This window comes from Exophiala bonariae (assembly GCF_035927105.1).
Source record: "Exophiala bonariae strain CCFEE 5792 chromosome Unknown scaffold_58, whole genome shotgun sequence".
Lineage (NCBI taxonomy): Eukaryota > Fungi > Ascomycota > Eurotiomycetes > Chaetothyriales > Herpotrichiellaceae > Exophiala > Exophiala bonariae.
In genome coordinates this window covers 1-22551 of record NW_027042533.1, presented here as the reverse complement: position 1 = coordinate 22551, position 22551 = coordinate 1, and the positions used below count along the sequence as shown (strand labels likewise).

The window sequence follows — 22551 nt, the reverse complement described above, 5'->3', positions numbered from 1 at the left end:
ATTGAGCCAGTCAAACCTTTAGATACATGTTTCATTCACTCAAGTAGTCTCCAACAAATCAAACAAAATGTCTTCATCAGGAGGAAGTGCCCCTGGAGAGTTTGCCCACGGCAAGGTCGATCCGCAAGAGGCTGGCAAGAGTACGTCTACTCCAGTGCATCGAGCGTGGGTCCAGTTCATAAATTTCTGACTACGATCATAGAGGGCGGTCTCTCTTCCGGAGGCAGTACCTCTGGTGGCAGCGACGGCACCACCAGCTCCAGCGGTGGTGGTAGTGGCAACAGCGGTGGCAGCCAAAAGGGCGAGTTTGCTCACGGCAAAGTTGAACCTTCTGAAGCAGGGAAGAAAGGTAAGCCATTGCCGCATGCAAATGTGGCGTCGACGATGTGAGCAGCTATTGATGATACACAGGAGGTTCGAGCTAGTTCTCAGGAGTCGGAGAAAACAGCTTCGAAGCAATTCTTACTCTCGAATCACTGCAGAACGGGCTTTACGTTGAACCCGAGGATTAACGACAATGAGTGAACTCGCTAGATGGCATCCCATAGTACATTAATATTTCCCGAAACAGAAGAGATATCTTCAGATTATAGATCAAATCTATCTGTGGTGAATATGACCTGACAGGTATAACTAGCTGACAGTTTATCAATCACCTTGCATTCGACAGGCGCCATAGGCTTCAAGCCAAGGCCTCCGGTATCACTGGGAAACGTTGCCAGGTGCAATCAATAAGACAAATCATTAGTCTTTTGAAATCACTGTCATTCACGACAAGTGTGATCACAACTTTTGGAGCACGTCTCCGTACTCGGTGGCTCATTTTGCTGTGTTTGAATCTTCTCTCGTGTGCCTCTTAAGGCATTTGGCCACCACTGATTTCTTCCATTGTGTGGTTTTGTTTTGTGATCATATCGCGCAAACTTGCGACCAACCATGTGATTTCTTCCCAGCATGTCCGCGGAGGTTCTTGTGACCTTCTTTGTCTCGCCCGCACTCTCGTTGTGCGTCCGGTCTTTGGCGATGGCCCATTTCGATAGTCCTGCTGTTGTAATTCTCCGGTCGGCAGTACCTCTATCTCGTCGTTGATACTTGTCATTCCTTGCCGTGAAGACCCGTCGAAGAAGGTGACTGGTCTCGTCTCGCGCTGGGACGCGGTGATTGGCCATCAATGCCAATGTTGGCAAGATGTTGGTTTACGACATGTCGTCCAGCGCGCCAAAACGCTGCGGGATCTTGCCCTCTTACGAAGGCCGCGGGCCTGGCATGCGGTTTTTGTTCCGGGAAAGTCCTCCCTTCACTCTTAAAGGATACATGCTAGAAGAACTGGTTGGGACGTGAACGGATAATCCTTGATAAGCTATACATGGTCGAGGGGTGTGTCCTTAAGTGCTCAGTTCGGAGAACATGAATTAGACTTTTGAGATCCAACCTTGGTCCAATTCTGAGAAGTTGGGGTTTGAGCCCAGAATGGCTCGTTCTCTGTCATAGACCTAGTTGAAGCTCGCTATTTGAATAGCGGGATGCATTTCCGGTCAAAGGCGCCGTTTAGCAGAATGAATTACTCCGTTGGCGGCCCGCATAGGGCGTCCGAAAGACTGTCTCCTGTTCGACATCGAAATAGAGACATCAGCATTCCAACTTCAAGCTATTATTACTGATTATTCTGCAACCATAACGGAAAATTGGGTGTCTTATTAGCAATGTAGTTTTTTGAGAGATCTAGCAAGTGAATTTAGGCTTTAAGAGTATCCTCAGTTTTTTGTGCTCAATAACTCGTAGAATCCAGTTGGTGGTGCAGAGGACTCGCTTTTTGAGCGACGCCGTCCGCCAGTTTGCGAGTCTCTTGCACCTGTGGCTTGACCCCGTTAGCCACAGCTCAATGAGCCCCTGCCGACCCATCCCAACACAGTCATCCTCACATCCCACGCCCTACACCTGGCCCCTCTTCACCTTCTCATTCAATCCGTTGGCCTCTACCTTTTCCCTGCGGCAAGGACACCTCAACGTACCCAGATGCCCCGTGTGGTGTGTCAGACATCTGCGAGCAACTATGGTTGCGCCCTCTTCGCGAGTTCTCAAACTCGCCTCCCCTCCTTCCCATCTCTCATACAAACAATAGGGTGCGTCCCTCGAGCGTTATCTCCGTAGACTGCCCAAGCCGAACACTCTTCATAATTAGGTTTAACAGGTAGTCGAACCTGCCTCCATCCTCGGGCAGGTTCGCTTAATCGTAAAGTCTGTCAATTCTTGGCGTATAATCGACAAATAGAGCTGATTCTTTGGCAGTAACAGAATGGAGCACCGCCAATGGCAGCAGAGACCTTATGGTCCCAACAGCCAATGAATCAAAGGTTCTAGGCAACGGATCGTCCCTCTACTGTGGATTCTGAGATATCTTGAACTCAGAAACCGTAGTCAAAATACTCAAGAAGCCCCAGCGGGGAGATCCTCCCACCCAAACTTTTCGACATCCGGGGACGCTGAAACGCCACGACAAGTCGTCTTCAAACGTTACCCACTAGTCTTCTCTTGGGCTGTCCCCGCCTTCCTTTCGGAACAGATCTCGATCACTGGGAAAGTAGCCAATTTCTAGCGGCCCAGGTGACTAGAACTTCTTGTGGATACCCCGCATATTCTAATATACGCTGTAGCTTCAGGATGAGATCCTAGTGTAAGGAATTAGGCGCCGTTGGTTTCAAGTCAAGGCAACTCTTCGGAACAAACGCATCTCACTTAAGGCTGCCAAGAAAGCTGCCCAAGCCAAGCAATGTCCCGCAGCTGGTGAAGTCTTAGCGTGTGTAAGGAGGTAGCGGCTGGGTGGTGGATGGAGAAGCTGCCGAGGCCTGCCAAGAGCTTAACGAAACGCTTAACGAAACGCTTTGATTTTTGGCATCTTCTTGTTCATGCTTCAACTTCTTAGCTCGACGAATGGATAGTGAACGAGACCGCGGAAATGTGGATGAGTCAAATGTTTTATGCCCTCGTGTGTTACGGGCTCCTGGGTAGAGATTGTGTATTTATACCTAGCCTCTGCCAACTGGAAATTAAAACGAGCGGAGTTCTCTTAAGTTTTGAAATCTTCCTGGCGTACACAATTCCTACGTCATGCATCTCGCAATTTTGACCGCTCTACTCCTTCAGACTGCTTTGTTTGTTGCCATCTCCTCCACTGAAGAACTCAATGCCAGCGACGTGCCTGGCGCTTGCTCAACAATTTGCCAGCCAATCGTTCAGTTGACCGGCATCTGCGACGTTGATCCGCGTCCATCTGACAACGGGCCTGGCGAGAATGGGGGCCGCGATAGTACTCCGGAAACAGATGAGCCTATTGAATCTCAATGCATCTGTACCAATACGAGCTTCAACGTCTCATCTATCGCGGCACTCTGTGCTAGCTGCATCGAGCAGAATGCAAATGGTACCGTTGATGGTATGCAGAGTCTAGATCTGGATGGCGTATTCGGTCTGCTGACAACAAAACTGCGCAATTAGATATGGACGACATCATGTCGGCCTGTGCTTTCTCGAGCACTTCGTACGCTCCATCTGTAACTGCGCTAGTTGCGCAAATCACGGTCATCGCAACAAAGCCAGTGACGACCGGAACTGGGGTGGTGTCGCCTACGCCAACCGGTCAAGGAGCGACACAAACGGCGGCAGTGGCGGGCTTGAGCGCAAGGAAGAATCCATCCAGCGTTTTTATTCTTGGTACCGCCCTTCTAAGCTTAGCTGTCGGGGCTGGAACGTAGTAGGATTTCAAGATGATAGAGGTCCTTATTATGTACTCCCTTCACGTGGGCAGCGTCTCGTTAGCCTGAGAGATACCCTATGCCGACAATGGTGATTGTCTCCCACATTCCAATTTCCGGACGATGTTGCATTACGTTCAAGATTATGTCACCTTGTATTGTTCTGCAGGCTTACATACAACTGTGCCTACAATTGTTGGGGGTTACTGACCGGCGTTCATGGTGATTAGCCTCAGTCGCTTGATGCGGGACTTGCGCACAACTTCAAAACTGATAGAAGCTTTAGCCTGCAGCCAAGCGATAGAGACTTGGTTTGGTTTGGTTTGGTTTGGTTTTTGTCAGTGACCCTGTCCTCTCTCTCCGTGGGGAGTGATATGCTGGGCTACTACTGTTCTGAACTACCCTTGGTCCCTGCAAGCGATACTGTAAAGGACCTTTGATGTAACCTCATATTTCATGAGGCGCACCCAGCGGCAGGGTGCGAAGAACAGTAATAATTAGTCACATATCGTTCTCACACCACCAAAAAGAACACCTAGTACTCAAAGTATGGTGTTCATCAGTTGCATCACCTACTACCTAGCCAATGGGGAGTGGAACTTCAAGTAGTACAAGCCAAATAGCAGGCCGTGGTTAAAACCCAAATCACTGGCTGATCGGACGTTTTGGTGATAAGGAAAAAGCAGATTCAAACATGCCACGAGGTGCAAGACAGATTCTCAGCAACAGTCTTAGCATTTTAGTCACTTCGCCTTGATCTAATCAACTATCTAGCAACAGAAGAGAAAAGGGCTGTAATCTAAGGCTAGTAGACTAGCTAGTAGACTAGATTGTCAGAAATTGAGGTTAACTCATTGATCCATTGTGGATCGCTGTCCGCTCGTTTGGTGATATCCTGGTCGTTCAGCTGTAACAAACGAAGATTTTTCGCCCGATTCGGATCCTTCAAGATATCGAAAAGTCTCATGCCATGCGCTGTGTCAACTTGTCGAAGGAAGGGCCCCTTCTCAGCGTCAATTTCGTCTAATAGGCGATCGTATTCTGAAATCGACAGCTCCTCGAAACTGTCACCGTTTTAGCTTTCTCCTGTAGCCGTTGAAAGACAATACTCACATGGTATCACTGGCGACCACTTTCCTGTTTCCAACGGACCAATCTCGTGTGATCAAGCCCAGCGTGGGCCAGCCAAATCTTTTGGCCAGCCCAAGCCAGCGCTGGCCGGCCTCGATTTGGTGACGGAGTCGGACTTTACACTTATTCCACTGCAACGCATCAGCAACAGATGAATCAATCAAGCCTCGTTTTGTCATTTTGGCACCCTTGTTCTGTTCAGGGAATGGCACCCCCCAGATGTGTAGGATCATAGCATTGTAGGACGCAGCCTTGTGCGCGTTGGTTCCCGCGGCCCGTTGGGACGGGTACGCTCTATCATCGTCGAGTGTTAGTCGTCCCCCATTGGCCACTGATCCCAGGTAAATGTTGGCCAAACGCGCCAATGTAAATCGTCGGATGTAGCTGTTCAAGTGGCCTCCCTTTTCAATAGTATTCACGGTTTCCATTAGAATCTTGGGATCGTCACTGAAAATTTCAAACGTCGCTTCTGCTCTGTGATGTTGCACAAAGCCCACGGCCTCCTTCAGCGTCTCAAAGGCATAGCAATTGGCGACCGCTAGGACCATCGTGGCAAGTTTACCTACAGGACGCTGGGGCGTCTCCCGTCCCTTTCGACCGCGCGAAGATCCTGAACTGTATTTCTCAGAGAGACGTCTCCATACCCGGACACCACTGACAGACCACTCAGAGTGTTGATTTTCGTTGGTCATAGCTGCCCGTTCCATGTCCCACTTCTCCCAAAAGGACTGATCGTCGGCGTTTTCCGAGTAGTTTTTAGTAGTAGCACCTGGTGTTCGGAGCTCCTTCTCCACCTGGGTTGCCGATTTGGTTCGTTTTGAGGGAGGAACTTCAGGAAGGCTATCCTCAGGAGGTCTTTTGTTGGATTGATGATTGGCTGAACGTCTCTTTTTGTCAACAGAGTTAGCAGGTGCCCTCCTCGCAGAAATTCTCAACTGTTTTCGTGGTGCTGGAGTCGGGGTCGCGCTAGAAGTCTGGCTTTCGTAGTCCTCGTCATCCGATTCTTCTATGTCTGTGTGCTCCTCAGAATCCTGTTGTTGTGGTTCGTCCTCTTGTGGTTCGTCCTCTTGTTGTGGTTCGTCCTCTGGTTGTGGTTCGTCCTCTGGTTGTGGTTCGTCCACTTGTGGTTCGTCCTCTGGTTGTGGTAGGTCCTCTGGTTGTGGTTCGTCCTCTTGTGGTTCGTCCTCTTGTGGTTCGTCCTCTTGTTGTGGTTCTTCCTCTGGTTGTGGTTCGTCCTCTGGTTGTGGTTCGTCCTCTGGTTGTGGTTCTTCCTCTGGTTGTGGTTCGTCCTCTGGTTGTGGTTCGTCCTCTTGTTGTGGTTCGTCCTCTTGCTCTGCCTTGTTATCTGGTTGTGGTTCGTTATCACGTTGCGCCTCGTCGTTCTGGTATTTCCTACTACCGCTCCTAGCGGCATCTCCATATTCCATACCTTCTTCAGCGGCAGCTTGTACTTCGCTCTCGCTTCCTTCTTCGTCTTGTTCTGCGTTATAGGCCTCGAAATCCACAGATGAGGTTCCTCCTTGCCACTGTGCTTCGTCTTGTGGCGAGAGGGGCACAGAATCAATACTAGGAGATCTATAATTCTGTGTGTCTGGAATGTTTTCAGTGCCATACCCACGAGCTCTTCGGTTGAAATTAACATCAATTTCGGAACCCGACTCTCTGTCAAGGAATTGATCTTGACCGCTCTTACATTGAGAATTTGAGTCAACCATCATGGGTGATAGAATTGTTAGGCCAGCGTTCGGATCGACCAATTCACCGATTTCATCCGTCCTGCTCGGTGCATCTTCGTCGTTAGTAGTATCAACGCTTTTTTCTGAGCTAGTGTCCCAGTAAGCGGGGACAAAGTTCGTCTGCCCTTGATTATAGTTGTATTCTGGAAAATCCGTGTGTTCAACTGCACTTATTAATGAGTCATTCCTTCCGGGCGAAGCTGTTCTCGGGTCGAGCATTGGAGAAGGCCCGATACTGTCAGGAATGTTTCCATCTCCATTGAAGTATGTTTCTCGATGACGCGGCCTCTCACTATCTCGAAATGACGGCAGAAGAGCTCGACGAAATTCTTCAACTTGGGCATAGCAGGCGAGGATCTGATTAGCCACATCAGGATAACGCTGACATAGTATTTTACAATCGTCAGTGAGACATGTGCAAAAACTGTCAGTGCGAAAGTCAAGGATTTCAATCATGAAGCGCTGAAAACTTTGGCAGGTGGTATGGTTTGTGGGAGACAGGGGCTCCATTTGAGAATGCCAAGAGCGGGAAAGATTCGGAAGAGTACAGCCGAGAAAAAGTTCTGGAAAGCCCGTTCCAGAATTTAGTCAGGCACGAGAGGTCATGGTCGGAAAACCCTCCTAGCGCGCTTACTCTTTATGCTTCTTCAACGAGACCGTTGGGCTTTGGGGTACCACCTTTCAAAAATAGCAATCGCTATTAATAGAGGCAAAAATATTTATTTTTTCCCCAAGAAACCTAAATTTAGATTGCTGACTGTGTCAGCATTGTGCTGAGACAACTGTGGTAACTGGGGTTCGTTTGCCAGTGCTGTGGGTTTGAGTGGGGTATTGGCATCTAGGTCTTGGTGTTGGTTGTGTGGAACCAAGGGCTCAGCCAGCTTGTTCACTTTGTCGCATCTGCTTCTTCCCTTCGTTTCCTCGTCGTTGGGACAAGTTTTCTTGGAGCTCAATGCGGAGCTTGATCTTTGTTGGCTTCCACGAAGATACCGCCATAATAGTGGGTGATCTTTCGCGCGAATCCTTCAGCGGTCCCATCACTGGGCGTGATTATGATTCTGATGGCGTGGATAGCTCTTTGGCTTGACCACCGGCGGAAACCCTGGACATCAAATTCGTACACGCATCCTACGCTGGGGACATCAAACCACCAGCTTGGAGTTGAGGCAGTTACGAATATCTTCAGTCAGCTCGGGAGGATTCATCGTGAAGTCTTCATCGCTTCAGCAGTCCCGTTCTGATCATCATTTTGGCTGTACAGATAGTGATTGTCGGGCTTGTTGATGTCCCCCATGTGGTAGGGTACTGTAGAGTAGCTATCGTTTAGCGCGCTAACTACGGTGCGACCCTGGAGCCACTGCGGGTTAGCCTCAGAGTCCAATTCATGTTAAATAAATTTCTTGGCGAGCTAGGTCGGCCTTAACCATAGTAGTAAGCTGAACTTACCGACCGCACTTATACAAATAAAGCGAGATACTTCGACGATGCTATCCGTAAATCTAAGTAAGCGCCTAGATTAGGAAGATAACGACTCGTCCCTTCCGGTCGTTTATGAAGGGCAAAGTCCAAAAACACTCGATACAAAGCCGGGGATAAGGCAGAACGGTCGAAATCAGGGCACAAAAGCTTGGTTGAGCGGAAGCCAGATTTCTGATACCCTACAATTGTTCACTCTGTGCCGCAATCAGATCCTATCGCACATCATTTATGACGCCAATTCAAAGTGTTCTCCAAGACTGGTTCAGGACCAGACGTTAATCCTGGCCCCTCTTCTCGTCAATAACAATCACTGGGTGCTTACGTTCATAGCATGGGATGAGAGACGGTCGGCCTCCTTTTGCTTTTATGATTCTCTGAGGACCTCGGCGAAGACCATCCTCGAGCTGATGAAGACAGCGGTTGCCCGCCTACCTTCCTTGACACTCCAACAACCCACCGAAATGGTGTGTTATGCTACGTAACAATCTGGGTGGATACTAAATGGCTAGGGCTGTGCGGCGCAAACGAACCACCACGATTGTGGAATCCATGTGATCGTGAATGGTTTATGCCTCCTTCTGGACATGAATCCCCTCGAGCATATAGATTCGGGTTGGTGGAGATTATTTCTAGGCCACGTCGCTCAGAGTGAGAAGATGAACGAAAACTGCATGGCGATCCGCTGCTGACATATGGTAGCCTATGGTTCTGAGATTAGCCCACTCGTTGCTGGAACAGGTTTGGTGGACTGGGGTGATACTGAATCGACTGTGCCAGCAGAAGCAAGGTGTATCGAATTCCTAGAGACCGGAAAGATTGTTCACGCGGAACTCCAAAAGGCCAAGAAGAAGGTGGGGAAATCACTCTGCGCGTACGCTGCACATTGCAGGGAAAGCAAAAATGAACTCGTAGATGTGGTAAAAGCCCTCAAGTCTCTCGACCAGGAGCTGAGTTCACTGCGTCAGACGTTCGAAGCAAATCAGGAACAGCTGATACTGTACCAAGGCCTACTGGACACCGCGGCTAGGCTTGGGCATGGCCAAACGGTCATCGATGTGAACGAATCCGAAGTTCAGAGAAGCAAACTCCAAAAAGAGATTGGAAAGCAAGACCAAAGGTTACATCAGGTCGAACTCCAGCACCGTGAGTCACTTGAACGCAAGCTTGAACTTGAGACCCACTCAAGCTCTCGACGATCTGCAGCTGTCAAGTGCTTGCTACGGATGGAGAGGGCCAACAAAGCAATGGCTGAACTAAGGCGCTGCGACGCAAAGCGAAAGCGAGGTAGTTTCTCTGAGGGTAAGCGGGATGGTGAAGGGTGGACGGCGGGTGTATCCCAGCAACCATCACGTCCGACCAACCTTTGTCATGAGAACTGGCGTGTCAAAACTGAGAATGGAGAGACTCGACGTAGTCGGCGAATCAGGAAGTACTAGATGGCATAGAGATTGTGGGAGATTTGTCATTGTCATGGAGATACCTGTCCGTGGTATTACAAAAAGGGAAGCCAATTCTCCTGACTCCTCTAGAATACCATAATACGGCGGATCGGCACCAACTATGAGGCACGTCAAAGCAGAAACCAACGTCTGGGATAAAGGACCAGGCCAAAGTGTCGGTTACCAGGACTCCCGCACGAAGCCAGGTGAAAAATGTTCAGGATGAGGTTTAAATGAAAAATCTCAAAGCGTCGAAGTTTATCAGCCAGCAACAGTGGGGTCTTCTGTCAGAATTGATCGCCGCAATATCGTAATAATCCTTCTAGGTTTGTAGGTTTGGCCGTTGCAGATCGAAGACAAAAATGGTAGTCATCTTGATGTGCTTAATTTCTTGATGCTGGCGTAGCGACAGGTGCCTACCAAGGTGTTCGGGGCTGGCTGCAGGCTTGTGACTTATGGTTTGGTTATGCGAACTCCTTCAATATCTGGAGAGTTCAAACCCAGTTATAGACGATTGTCCCCCACTTACCGGTGTGTCGTAACACGTTTTCAGGCTTGATGTAGCGATGGAAATAGCCTTTGGCTAAAGTGAGAAGTTGTTGTCACAATGGTGGAAGATCTTCAAAAATAGGTCCTAGAAGGTCAAATCCCGCGTTCGCAGGGAGTGTAGCAATCCGGTCCATGCCCTTTTGTCGTTCTCAAGGTTCGCGAAGTTACATCTCACGCCATCCAAAGTCTTGAACAGGTTGAGGACCGTTATCGAATATTCCTTTCTAATAATTATGGCCAGATGGTGGCAGCTGTTGCAACTCTTCAGCGCTTTCTTAGAGTTGACTGTATATCGCATTATGGCGAAAAATCGAACCTTGAGATTTGGCTGGGAAGCCGATGCCGCGGCGGAAGATATCTTCAGGGGCCGGACTGAGAATGACATCATTCCTCTCGACGAGACTCTTCGAGTTTTAACGTTTGATGGGATGGAGGATGTCCGAGCTGCAGGTGACCTGGGATGCCCTCAAGATGGAACCTGGATTGGATGGTATTTCGAACGTTCGATTCAAATTCGGGGGAGACTCGTATCCCAGCAGTCTCTGCCATCCAGGCGAGGCACAACCACAGTCATGGGTTATCTGCAATTTCGATAACCCTCCATGACCGTTTGACGAGTCAGACGCTGGTAACTCAACGACGACTTTTGCCCAATGGGGAGCGTGAAGTGTCTTAGCCGTTGGCTGTTGGCTGGCAACAAAGCTGGTAGAGCCCACTACTGTTAGCGGAAGTTTTGGTCTGGTTGGCAGTACTGACATCTTGAGGGAAGCATCGTCCAGATGTTGTTACCCCGCCGTCAGGGACAACTCGAGGCATAGGAAACCCATCGCTGGGTGGATTCGAAGAGATTCTTAGATCACAGCTTGTAGGTATGGCAGCTTTGCGGCTCCTTGACAGAGATTGGATCTGATGGCTTCCCAGCCTGCTTTACACTTAATTCTGTGCGAAGCTTGACCAGAGCAACTAGATTCTCGTAGAGAATGTAAATAACGGCGCTTGGCGAGATGCAAAAATGAAAAACGGCCTGCAACATTATAGTAGTAGTTGACTCAGCCATAGACATATTGAACTTGATGCAAGCTGGTGCATGACGTTCAATATGCCTATGCCTCAGTCTAAGAAGCCGAACCGTTACGAAAGCAGTCGAGATCAATTTTTTCTTCTTGGGGATATGGAGCGGAAATATGATGCTTACTGTTATTTTGCAGGGAAAGTCGAAGGCGAAGCACTGCAACCGATGCCCAAAATTCGTCTGGCTTCTCGAGTAGGCTAATTTTGAAAAACGCTGTACCGAATATCGTCGCACACTCATCCACGAAGCTTTCATGTGAAACAAGGATAGACACCGAATACATCTCCGAGAGTTGTCTGTGAAAGGTGCGCATATCTTCGGGTTTTGTGAATTTAGGTGACGCCAGGGTTCATACCAGTCACCCTCATAATTGGAACTGCCTTCAAGTTACGAAATTTCGTAGTATTACCAAACCCCGGGTGCTCTTCGTCACTGGTCAAGGGGAAATTTTCTTCGGTGCGATCCTTGCTGAGGTGGATGGAACGTATTGACTATCAGAGTTGGTGCGCTGAACCGAGAGGGCATCCGAATTAATGGGTTTTGTCGTCTAGCAACCTCTTTCTTTCACGTACTGCTACAGTATTAAGGTGAATTCCAAAAAGTCTCTCGCAAATCTTTTGGCATTCATCCGAGGTTTTCATCTTCGATGCTGGCACGTTAAGCGACCATGGCGAGGCACAAGAACACATCCAAGCACCAGTGGCTGTGTTTATATACGAAGGCGAAGTATGTAGATCAGCGGGAATGAAAGACATGTCGTCATGCGCCAAGCCAATGCCGCATTTCATCGAAACTGCGCCGCCCCTCTCAGGTGCGGGTAACTTCAGCAATGACTAGCTTGGCTCCACCTAACTGTTTTCTCCACAGCATTGTCCCTCTTCCGAGCAGGCCGCCAGATGAAGCTGCTCATTAGATTGATGACTAGGTTGGCTTCGCTCTATTCTTCCAAGGGAACATCATCTCCTCCCCATAATCGGTCCGGTCGATTCAAGTCTGCTGCAATCCACCAACCTCCACCACTGCACCTATATCTCTTCTTAGATTCTTCGATGCCCTGCGCAGCCTGTTTCAAACAGTGATCGTACAAAGACTTTCTCCCTCGGTATGATAGCGCTCTGTGAGAAACTGAACCCATGGATACAGGCCACCTGACCACCAGACGATTTGCACTGAGGCCGTGCACCTCTGGCTCAAAGTCACATTATGAGAGGAGTGTTGAGAGGTGATTTGCATTGCCCAATTTGAATGTCGCAGCGTGCTAGCGCTATGCTTGCTTTATGTATTGCTCGACGTTTCTCGTTGAGACTCAATACTTAGCTGGAGATGGCCATGCGAATGAGAAAGTGGGCGAGCAAGGCTGACAATATGCAGCCAGGGCATGAAATAGATATTGTCCTTTCGCTGACAGAGAGGAGGCGGCTCATGCAGGTAATGATGCGTGGCAAAGGAGATTCTGGTGGAGATTGAAGGACACTGTACACCTCTGCGGGTCCCCAATCGTCAAAAGGCGCGTGATTGCTTCGCGATCAACTGAGTGACGACTTCCTCGCACGGTCCCCAGGCCAGCCACACGAAAGGAGATATCAGTGCAAGGTACTCACAAGAGCGCCAAGTTGTGGCGTTCCTATCCAATGATGGAAATATGCACGCAAACTTACCTGAGCTATTAAATTCAACGACGAAAGTGTATCGCACAGCTGATGGGAAGGAATGGCTCAGGACTAGTTGGATCTCAGGACTAGCTGGATCTCAGGTCACGTATCGCGTACTACAAGCAACAATCCTGGTGTTGCTGCCAAGACCCATATACTCGCCGTAATGATTCACCGTACCGCAATTTACCACTAGTGCAGTTCTCAGCTCGACAAGGACCAAAACCTCAGTAGGACAGGGTCCTCTGCTAGTTATTTCAGCTCAACAAGGGCCTCAGGAGATGCGGAAAAGGCCATTCTAGATCCTCTCTACACGTAATTTATATAGGAAGAGGAACAGCCTCCATGAGTAGAGGAAACAGAGACAAGTTGATAATCCTGAGGTGCGTTTCTGACTGCCAAGCCTTCAACACCTGGGGCACCCTTTCAAAGGGTGCGCGCGGTCACCTGATCGATACCACTCACAGATCGAAATTTTGAGATTCATGATAATTGACGCGTTGAACACGTGTCTTTTCGTGGCAATGGCACCTACATGGTATGAGGTAAAGAGTGGCTGCAAACACATCCTCTAGGATGCCACAGGACTAGAACAGCATGCACCCCATTTTGCAGGCAGGGCAGATTGGTTAGATACCGTGGTGCACAAGTTAACTTTACGTCTTATCGACCAGTGCGACAGTCAAACTTGAAACCTTTGTTCGACGAACAAGAAGGGTAGTCGGCGAAGAGATCATTTGAAATGAAAACACCCATCAAAAACTACATCACAGCCAATTTCTTGCCACTGATCATGAAGTCACTCCCCGAGATCAAGGTAACTGAATATGCTTGCCAGCAAAGGCCAAAGCCATTCAGTAAGTCGACGACTCCTTCAGTCATCGTTCCGCATTGCTTTCCTCATAGATACAGGTACGATGTAGTTTGGTGCAGCGACCACAGATTTCCTTTACTTCATCGCACTTGATATGGGATTTTCGACATGTGAGACAACCCGTTCGTGTCCGGAGTCCTTGACATCTCCTTTTCCTCGGCGCTTTCTGCTTGTTCTTTCGGTACTTGCCACCGTCGGTGTCTTGTGTATCCAAGGCGAAATCATGTTCAACACGTGGACCGTGAGAGATCAATTCTTGTATTTCAGTGTGATTTCTGTCCTCTGGGAAGCTGGGAATAATCAATTTGCCCTCCTTGAATACCTTCGAGTGGATCACGTCAAACTCTCTCAGCTTCATCACCACGACCATCAACCCGGCACGTTCCATATCTGACCGCGTGAAGTTAGCTGGCAATCGCACCAACTGTTCATACACCCAGGCAAGCGAAAAATCACATTGCCCGGTCCAAAACGGACTCTGGGACATTAGGTAGTTCGACCGGAAAGTTCCGCAAATCCCTTTCTGATGAGACCAATAAAAGGTATATCTTGAGCTATGCTGCGGTGTGAGAACGGATAAGATCGCCACAACAGACTCCGAAATGAACGATAAGTCTCTCGCAAGATATAGACTGCACTCTAGATTGAGCCAACACGTGTGGTCGCAACGAAAGGTGATATGATCTTCTCGTGGGCACCCACACCGCCAGTAGGAATCACCCTTAGAGAGACTTGTTTGCGACATGTTGTCCACTTGGCACGGTTCTGCCCCGAGAGCCAACTTCAGAGGAATTTCGGTACTGTTTTCGTTCTGAGGACCAGCTATATTGGCCGTGCGGACCGTATCCGGTGAGCTATATGGTCCCCCATCGGTTGATATGGTTGTGCTCCAGGCAGACGGGAATTGGGGCAAAACTTCGCTCGGAATAACATAAGGCTCCTGACATTGCGCATCTTCTGTACCCATGCTCTCAGTACAGGATGTCTGAGATTGAGGAAGAGAAACGGAGGTCAGCCCTCCCGGTACGATGCTTATGGTCGCGGAGCCTAATAGGAAAGGTGCTTCCATTACCGGAACAGTGTTGGCTGTCCCAGGGAAACTGGGGTAATGGCTGACTTCTGGCAACGTTGTCGGAGACTGATCCATCATAACCCCATTCCTCTCCCAGGAAAGCTCCTTTCGAGATGGTCGAGTGTCGAGGCTTGGGGAGATGGATTGATTGAATGTCTGCGAGTCGACGCTCTGAACTCCTGCCTGTAGCTCGTGGTCGCTTATGGTCATCGACTTTTTGACCTCATGATCACTGCTTGTCTCGTCTCCCTTTCCCGAGGTAACGATGGTCAAAGGGTGGTCGGACCTGCTTAAAGCTGCGTGCTGCGTTTTTTCGGCTGCTTCCCAGTTCAAGAGCTCGGTGTCTTCACCTTTGATATAACCTGGGTCGAAAACTCCAAAGCCAGAACCAAGCTTCAGATGGTGCTTTCGTGGCCTGAATACTGGAAGTATACAGCTTGATTTTATATTTCAAACAAGTTGAACATGGCTTCCCGCGGTCGCATCTCACCCTACGCGAGCGACAATAGTTGCATGCGTTGCCATGTTGTCGTATAGTCGTTTCACAGGAAGATTGGAACCTCATCTCTGCCAAGAGTGCCGTACTTTGACTGCTTCGTTGACGATGGTAGACGATATTCGAACGGTTACTCCAGGTTAAGCCGGCGCGAGTGCGTAGGTTTGGAGTACGACGAAGCCTTGTAATCAACCTGTCGTTTAATTGTATGTGAGAATCAGGTAAGGGTGCCAGAGACAACGGCAAGTTGGGAACGAGAGTGTTCTTATCGCGGCAAGTGATCTTAAATGCGTGTCAATAGCCACAGGATGCCTGCTCCTCGCTGACCATCACGGCCCCTTCGGTCGAGAATTCAAGGGAAGAGATGAACGCTTTGGAGGCTCCAGGATACTTCGAACTAGCGCCAAGCTCACACAAGCGAGGATGGCTATCTCCCATCACGTAATTAAGGGGACGCCCTCTAGAGCAGCAGGCATTATGACTTTCTCTCCTTTTGCCCTGGTGTCGTGAACGTAGCAAAGCTACCTTCACGTTGAGGCCTAGGGCAGATGAAGGGGTGGCTCCGCCGCAAAGAGGAGAAAAGAATGTCTTTGAATTTGAAGGGACAGTGTTCTATCTCGATTATCAAGATTCTCAGGACCGATCTGCTGAGCCATCAGCAACTAGTCCTGCCAAGCTAGCCTCCCCCCCCTCCCCGACCGCGCTAGAGTGACTTTTCTGATGACATCTCTCGTGAGGATCTCACCAGCGCCCCGGATCAAGGGGATACGAAGTCGACAGCGAAAAGAAATGCCATTTAACTCGTTGGCCAAAGTCTCATGGTTTTATCGGGAGCCGAAACGTTCCCAGCGGGCGAGCCATGATTATTTCGAACTAAAGCGATCGTGTTAGCGATACCCTGATCCTCTGTTGCAGGGCTGGTTACCTAGCCCTTGACATGTCGATGTTTCACGGCCTCCATACCCAAGTCAAGATATGTCTTTCTTTCGAAAGAATTGGTCCCTTGATGATGATGATGGCCCATTGCTCAGTTGACGTGTCCGGAGTCAAGCCCGGCGGCCTCGAGAAGCTCTTTGAGCAATTTGCCCATTTCGCCTGCGGATTGGACGTAATTTGGTATTTTGACAAGTTCATGCCAGGGAATTTCAAATACCATCATCATTCCTTGCTGGGATATCTTGCAACCCCATTTGGTTCTTTCCTGTGGAGACCAGTTGCACAGATATCCTTGAACACCTTTGTTGATGGTCACGAGCTCTCCTATGTACGCAACTGGAAACAGCATATAATATGCCTCCATCATATTTCGATTTCGATGGCCTATTGCCCACAGCAACAGGACCGCTTTCATATCTCGCCACACACCATAGAGGGTTTCTTTGCTGCCTATATTTGTTCGATCCAGCAGCTGATATATCAGAAGCACCATTTTGTCCAAACGAACTCCATTCTGACTATGCTCGAGCACACTACGCCAGGCAGGATCACAACTTTCTTTCACTTCAGCCATCCAGCTGTCGTCTGTAATTTGAATGAGCAGTTCGCGGCCATCCCAGCAGAGAGTGAGCGGCAGGTTGGATTTGTTGCTCCCCACAGAAAGGCCTCCACGTTGACCCCAGTCGGCCGGGAATGTGGCGGGCAGCTGTTGAGTAAGGGCATCGAATGACCATTTGCTCAGATCCAATAGCTTGTGTTTTGGTTCTGTCATGGTGGCCACCGGAACAGGTTATTCTCGGCCTTGTTAAGTTAAATGCTGATCCTATGTGGACTTTGAGGAAAGGCGACGGATTCTCAAGACGTTAACGAGGTTGGGCAGCCCCTTTTATATGTGCCTGGTAGGTGGAGTAAAACACCCGTTGTTGAAAGGCAATGCAAACCATGAACACCTGAATGACGCCGATGCAAGGCGAGTGGGATCAACTCACTATCGCTGCATCCCGGGTACCCGAGTATCTTCAAGCTTGAAGGGAGTGAAAGCAGCACCGCGCCTCAAATACCAGACCCGTCGTCAGGCAGATTTGAGATATACACAGGCAGCTTCCTCCTTTGCGACCTTCCTCAGCTCCTGAGACGGGTCTAGGCAATGCGTGGCTTGAATGACAAGGATGTGTGTCGAGAATTCCCGGCGATCTGATTTTCCAGATCGCTTCACCTGAGCCCCGAATGTGCTGATAAAGGCTTTCAGACTCGCATCGGCAATGGTCTTAGTAGCTATGTTAGACAGGTTGGTTAAAAGACGACAACAGGTTACAATTAGATGGAATCTATGCTTCCCAGTTGTTCGTGTGTAGGAACCAGATCGATCCGTACTACTGCATCGATTTTAACACGCTGCACAACCGTTACATGATGGACGTTCATTTAGAAGCCCCATTTCGGAGCTACTTGCTAGTTTGGGTCAATTTCCAGGCAGGATCGAGTTTGCTAAGTTCTGCCGGTGAACTTCCTCCCTGAACATCAATGGCCCATAGTTATCAAAGGGTCAAGAAGACTATCCACTGCCGCCGTGTATCTCTTATGGTGTTGAAAGAGATCCAGAAGTCGAGCGTCCAGGTATTTCTCCATCCGGGGAACCGGGGTCGCAAACACCTCACATAAATCCAGAAGGACCTTGGCTTCCGCATCAAGAGCATTCGTGGTCATTACACGAGCCCGGTGCCACACTGATGCGAACAATGCCAATCGCCACTTGGTCATTCCGGATAGACCTCCTCCCTCTAGCTCTCTCATGCAGATGTCCAAACTAAGCAGGGTTAGTAGCGCGTCTTAGGGAGGTGAATAACCTTACTCCGTGCCCGATGGTGAGTCCTCCAGCCAGTGCTTCACAAGCGGACCGTTCAATGCGTTGTAGTTTCTATGGCACGCGAGAGCAAAGTCGTAACCAAATGAACTGATCCACTCGATGCTTTGTAGAGTGATCTGGGAACGATTCAAAATCCTCATCGTCGCATCAAATAAAGTTGTATCTCTGTGATCGTCTTGGGCTTGAATGCGAATGACATGACCACATTTCGTCTTTTCGCTGGTCAGCGTGCCTTGCTGGAACCTTCTTCGAGAGACTCACCAATAATTGAGGAGTGCGTCCTACCATTGCATCGATTTGAGCGGTCAGCGCTCGATCCGCCTCCCCTGCAGCCTCTACCTCTGCCCGACTAGCCTCGGGGTTGTTAAGTAGGACAGTAGCCTCCGTGCGACGACGAGGTGTCAACGCTTCCAGTGATCGGCTTAATCCCTTGAACCACAGCTCTCGATCATCATCGCTGAGGAAATCGAAAACGAGCTCGACAACAGTACGGCAATACCGTGCGACAAGTGTCGAATTGAATTGAGCATAGAGCGCAAAAAGAGTTTTTTGTTCTTCCCGGTCAAATTGGTCAACAAGGTGATCAAGGGTCGGATCGGAGATGAAAGAATGCTCAATGATCATACCGTCCGGTAACAAGGCCACTTCAGGAAAGTAAACAGTAACTATAAGCGTCGTAAGGAGATTCTTGGCCATTGATCGTGGAACTCCGGTGTCAGAGATCGAAGTGTGCCTCGGCTGGAAAGAATCAGATCCATGGGCAAACGACACGGGCAAACATGTACTGACCATTCTGACAAAATAACGCCAAACAACGTAAACGATCAAGCTGACTGGAAAGAGTCTGAGAACAAGAAGGATGGTGGGACATGTCGAACCTGGACGACCAAGAGATTCATGGCATATATACATAGGTGAATAACTTCCCATTGAACTCCATTTATGGTCAAACTAATACCATACTGTCCAATGAGGGTAAATCTCGTTGAACCAGTCAGGCGATGTTTGAAAGCTGTTTCCTCATCCTCCTCCTCCAACCCTTGTAAGATACAAACTCCGCTCCATCGTCTAATACGGTCCAAGAACACAACACTCCAGTGTTCTTGTTGTCCCCAGAAGCAATCTTGCAGTCTCGTCCACTCTGGTGACCTTGATGTGAAGAAATCAACCAATGCAGAATGACTAGGAAAGCAATTGTGGGGCTGATGTTCCTAGTTAGGTGGCTATCAGATAATTTCCATCTTGGTCTACCGGTTCAAAGAGGTTCTGTCCTCGGCTGTCCCAGAGCACGCCCAGAGTTTGACAAACCGCTAGTTTGTCAAACATGATGAGCTTCCGGTCCGTGGTCCACATGGAGAGGGGCAAAAGTCCTACCTCCTCGCCCACACGGAGTCGAATATGACCATCCACGACAATCCAGAATGTCAGTGGTCCTTCCTGTAATGTCCGTTCACCGTCCTTGTCGAGCCAAACTTTAATAGGCCCTCGATAAAACGAGGGGAAAATCTCATGAAAGATATGTCGATAGGGTGGTGTGTTCAGTTGCATAATCCACAAGTATAATACAACACTTAGTTCCTGGACGTGTTCACTGATCTTAGGGTTGTCCATCATCTTGGGGGACAGTCGCAAGATGAACAACAGCTTGTCGGCCCTCCCTCCCAACTCCAAGATGTGGCGGAGTTCTTTGTCCAGTTGATGTCCCAATTCTTGCAGGACTTCAAGTCTGATGAGTATATTTGGTATGCTGGCCCGAAGATACCCACGGCTCATGTCGGTTTGTATGAAATTGGGCATACTTCTTTGTAGGTAGTCAATCTGTGTACGAATGACAAACTATGTTGGGAGGTACTCAACTTTTTATCGTCGATGTTCCACGGTTGATCCTGCATTTCCTTCATAACATCCTGATCTTTGGGTGGGGTGATGTTGCGAAGGTCTGCTCCCATCTTTGGGTCCACCGGCTTTGCCATGCACCATGTAATGAAACGACAGATGTGACTCGCCGTTGGTGGTAGATTCTACTCTCATGATCTTCCGAAGTTATGCTGAGGTATTGTTTCTTCTGGAGTCCTGGGGGAAGCACCTCGCAATATTTATACATTCTCCTCGGGGAGGGTCGATCAAAACCGACGACAGTGGTATATCCTGCAACCACCTGTAACATACCACGTATCTCCGTACTTATGTGGAGCATCGCGTACGATTTCTCGTGACCGACTCTCTGCCTATCTAACTAGATACACCTCATCATGGGTCCCTCACCAGCGCCCCGAATCAGTCACCGTCTTCACCATGTCGCATCGCTGGGCTCCGCAATGACATCGTTTTCGCTCTTATGCAGGGAGTTGGGATATGGTGGTGATAATTGTTCTATTCCCCCATTGAGATTTTCCTGGCTGGGCGAACTGTTGTCAATCGCCTCGGCCTCGTGTTGAACTCGTCCAAGCGACCAATATCGGATTGCCCTTGGCAAAGCCGCAAGGGTAAGGAATAGGTGGGAGATGAGCATTAGTATCTAACACCGGTCAGAAGATTTCGGTAAGGTTAGGAATTGTCGCCGGGCTTACTGTGTAATTCTTCAGTTCGAAGTAACTGAAGGGTTCTTTCTGCTTGTGCGGCACATACGCCCGAAGGACCCAGACGATAGTAATGATGCTAGCTGAGTGAATCAGGTCGTAGACCAGTGCATTCCCAAGAGGCGTTTCATCTCTCCTCCAATTCCACCATCCCCACCATCGGATGCGAAGATGTTCGGCTTCCAACTTCGGATTGAATTCCGTAAGCAAACAGACAGCGCAGACTGCCCGAACGAGGCATGCGGCCGTCACGTCTGCAGAAAACAACCACAGACCAAGGTTGTGACCACTAAAAATTTTTCGTCAATTCCATGCCCCAGCCATCGAAGAACAACGTACACGAGGACGAAGGCAATGCAAAACCCCAGCGTAAACACCACCCAGATGAAGAATGATAGTATTCCAAGCAACCGCCGGTTCCTACTGTACAGATAGCACCTCCAAGTGACGCCGATGAAGCTGAATACCTAACACAGCTTAAAACACATTCTGCGCGAGGTTGGATGAACGTACCCCTAGTGACGCTTCCCACAACTTTGCGACACGGACGAACTGAATGGTGGCCGTCAGAGCCCATTGATGTATAACCGCCACAAGGACCGTGAGTGCTAGAGCCGTTAGGCTTAAATCTCCAGCAACACGAGTAATCCTCTCAGAGGAGCTCTTGACCCAACGGCGAAATGGTATCGGCTCCGTCGACTTAATCTTGTCCTTCCAGGCGGATCGGATGGCACCAACGGATGCTAGCAAGGGGATGAAGGTTAGCATCAGATTGATGGTACTAAGAATCGTACAGATGAGCATTGGTGCTTCCATGATGGACAACGCACGACAGTCGGGCGCTGAGCGACAAGGCAACCAGTGGGCTTCTGCATGGTTATATGTGCAGTGAGGTGTAGAATCGAAAATCACGTCGAAGTGGAGTGCAGGTCCATTTCCGTCTCCCACCATACTTAGAGCATAGTATGTCTTTCACTGCGACAAGGACGCCACCGACCAATGATATTTATTTCGTCACCGTGGCGGAATAAATATCATTGGTCGGTGGCGTGTGATAGCCGGGGTGGCTACGGAGCCATGCTCTCATGATTGGCTGAACGCGGGTCCCACCTTCACGCTAATGTGTTGTAATCCATCTGCAGTCTCTCTCACTCCGGTCCGAATCGTTCTTTCTTTTCATTCCACCGTTTTTCCCACACTCTCTCCCTACCATCATGGTCAGGATCCAAGCCTGTGACGCTCTGGCTCGAGTTCAATGCCTCACTGCCCTCGAGGTGCGTTCGAATGTGCAGCTCGCAATCCACACCTTCCAGGCTTTGGCAAATATACTGGCATCGGTCTTCGACCAAGTCCCTGCCACGGGCAATCCGGAGTTGGATGTTCTACTACAACCACCTGGACGAGTTCCAGCACCGCCAAAGTATAGGAGCATCGCTCCTGCTACCAATGAACCATTGGAAGCTTTGTGTTCGTCGTCTCGGCATGTTGCTGTCGTCGACGTGGTCAACATACCCTCCCTCACGACATCGATTCAAGCCTCTCCAGGAAGACGAGGTTCGCAGGGCCATTCCCAAACTGTGGAGATCGAACCCAAGAAGAAGCCCAACACGGCGCGACATGAGATCGCGTATCGCAATGCTCGTGAGAACACTGAGAGGTGGCTGCACGAGAAAAGGCGAAATGGGATCAGGGAGACGCTTGCTCAACGTATCACTGAATATCCGCCTGCTCGAGCCGCCGCGGACATAATTGACAATAAGAAAGCTAGATTCGCTCGTCTTGAGGGCATGTTTGGAGCCATGCTCATCGCCAAAGAGTACGACGACTTCAGGCGGAAGCAACACGAAATTCAACGCAGTTGTCTGATCGACGGACGAGGCGCGCTTCCAGCTGTGTTTGACCAATATGCAGAGCACA

At 49.4% G+C, this 22551-nt stretch overlaps 8 protein-coding genes across 8 annotated transcripts; 3 read left to right on the top strand and 5 right to left on the bottom strand.

The window, feature by feature from the left end:
- Positions 1 to 67: 67 nt before the first annotated feature.
- Positions 68 to 425, top strand: LTR84_011439 (uncharacterized protein; the record flags this gene model as incomplete). Its single annotated transcript, XM_064854970.1, has 3 exons — positions 68 to 140; positions 203 to 349; positions 412 to 425. 3 exons carry the CDS (start codon positions 68 to 70, stop codon positions 423 to 425), a joined length of 234 nt encoding a protein of 77 aa, XP_064699923.1.
- A 2683-nt stretch (positions 426 to 3108) lies between these two features.
- On the top strand, positions 3109 to 3752 carry LTR84_011438 (uncharacterized protein; the record flags this gene model as incomplete). Its single annotated transcript, XM_064854969.1, has 2 exons — positions 3109 to 3433; positions 3496 to 3752. 2 exons carry the CDS (start codon positions 3109 to 3111, stop codon positions 3750 to 3752), a joined length of 582 nt encoding a protein of 193 aa, XP_064699922.1.
- Positions 3753 to 4569: 817 nt separating this feature from the next.
- LTR84_011437 (uncharacterized protein) lies at positions 4570 to 7129 on the bottom strand (the record flags this gene model as incomplete). The annotated part of the gene is made up of 2 exons (XM_064854968.1): positions 4570 to 4816; positions 4866 to 7129. The coding sequence occupies 2 exons, from the start codon at positions 7127 to 7129 to the stop codon at positions 4570 to 4572; spliced, it is 2511 nt and encodes an 836-aa protein (XP_064699921.1).
- A 1661-nt stretch (positions 7130 to 8790) lies between these two features.
- Positions 8791 to 9534, top strand: LTR84_011436 (uncharacterized protein; the record flags this gene model as incomplete). The annotated part of the gene is made up of 1 exon (XM_064854967.1): positions 8791 to 9534. The coding sequence occupies one exon, from the start codon at positions 8791 to 8793 to the stop codon at positions 9532 to 9534; it is 744 nt and encodes a 247-aa protein (XP_064699920.1).
- A 4789-nt stretch (positions 9535 to 14323) lies between these two features.
- LTR84_011435 (uncharacterized protein) lies at positions 14324 to 15281 on the bottom strand (the record flags this gene model as incomplete). The annotated part of the gene is made up of 3 exons (XM_064854966.1): positions 14324 to 14405; positions 14467 to 15171; positions 15247 to 15281. The coding sequence occupies 3 exons, from the start codon at positions 15279 to 15281 to the stop codon at positions 14324 to 14326; spliced, it is 822 nt and encodes a 273-aa protein (XP_064699919.1).
- Positions 15282 to 16279: 998 nt separating this feature from the next.
- Positions 16280 to 16960, bottom strand: LTR84_011434 (uncharacterized protein; the record flags this gene model as incomplete). The annotated part of the gene is made up of 1 exon (XM_064854965.1): positions 16280 to 16960. The coding sequence occupies one exon, from the start codon at positions 16958 to 16960 to the stop codon at positions 16280 to 16282; it is 681 nt and encodes a 226-aa protein (XP_064699918.1).
- Positions 16961 to 17709: 749 nt separating this feature from the next.
- Positions 17710 to 18751, bottom strand: LTR84_011433 (uncharacterized protein; the record flags this gene model as incomplete). Its single annotated transcript, XM_064854964.1, has 3 exons — positions 17710 to 17995; positions 18041 to 18267; positions 18317 to 18751. 3 exons carry the CDS (start codon positions 18749 to 18751, stop codon positions 17710 to 17712), a joined length of 948 nt encoding a protein of 315 aa, XP_064699917.1.
- Positions 18752 to 19270: 519 nt separating this feature from the next.
- On the bottom strand, positions 19271 to 19828 carry LTR84_011432 (uncharacterized protein; the record flags this gene model as incomplete). The annotated part of the gene is made up of 1 exon (XM_064854963.1): positions 19271 to 19828. One exon carries the CDS (start codon positions 19826 to 19828, stop codon positions 19271 to 19273), a length of 558 nt encoding a protein of 185 aa, XP_064699916.1.
- Positions 19829 to 22551: the final 2723 nt, after the last annotated feature.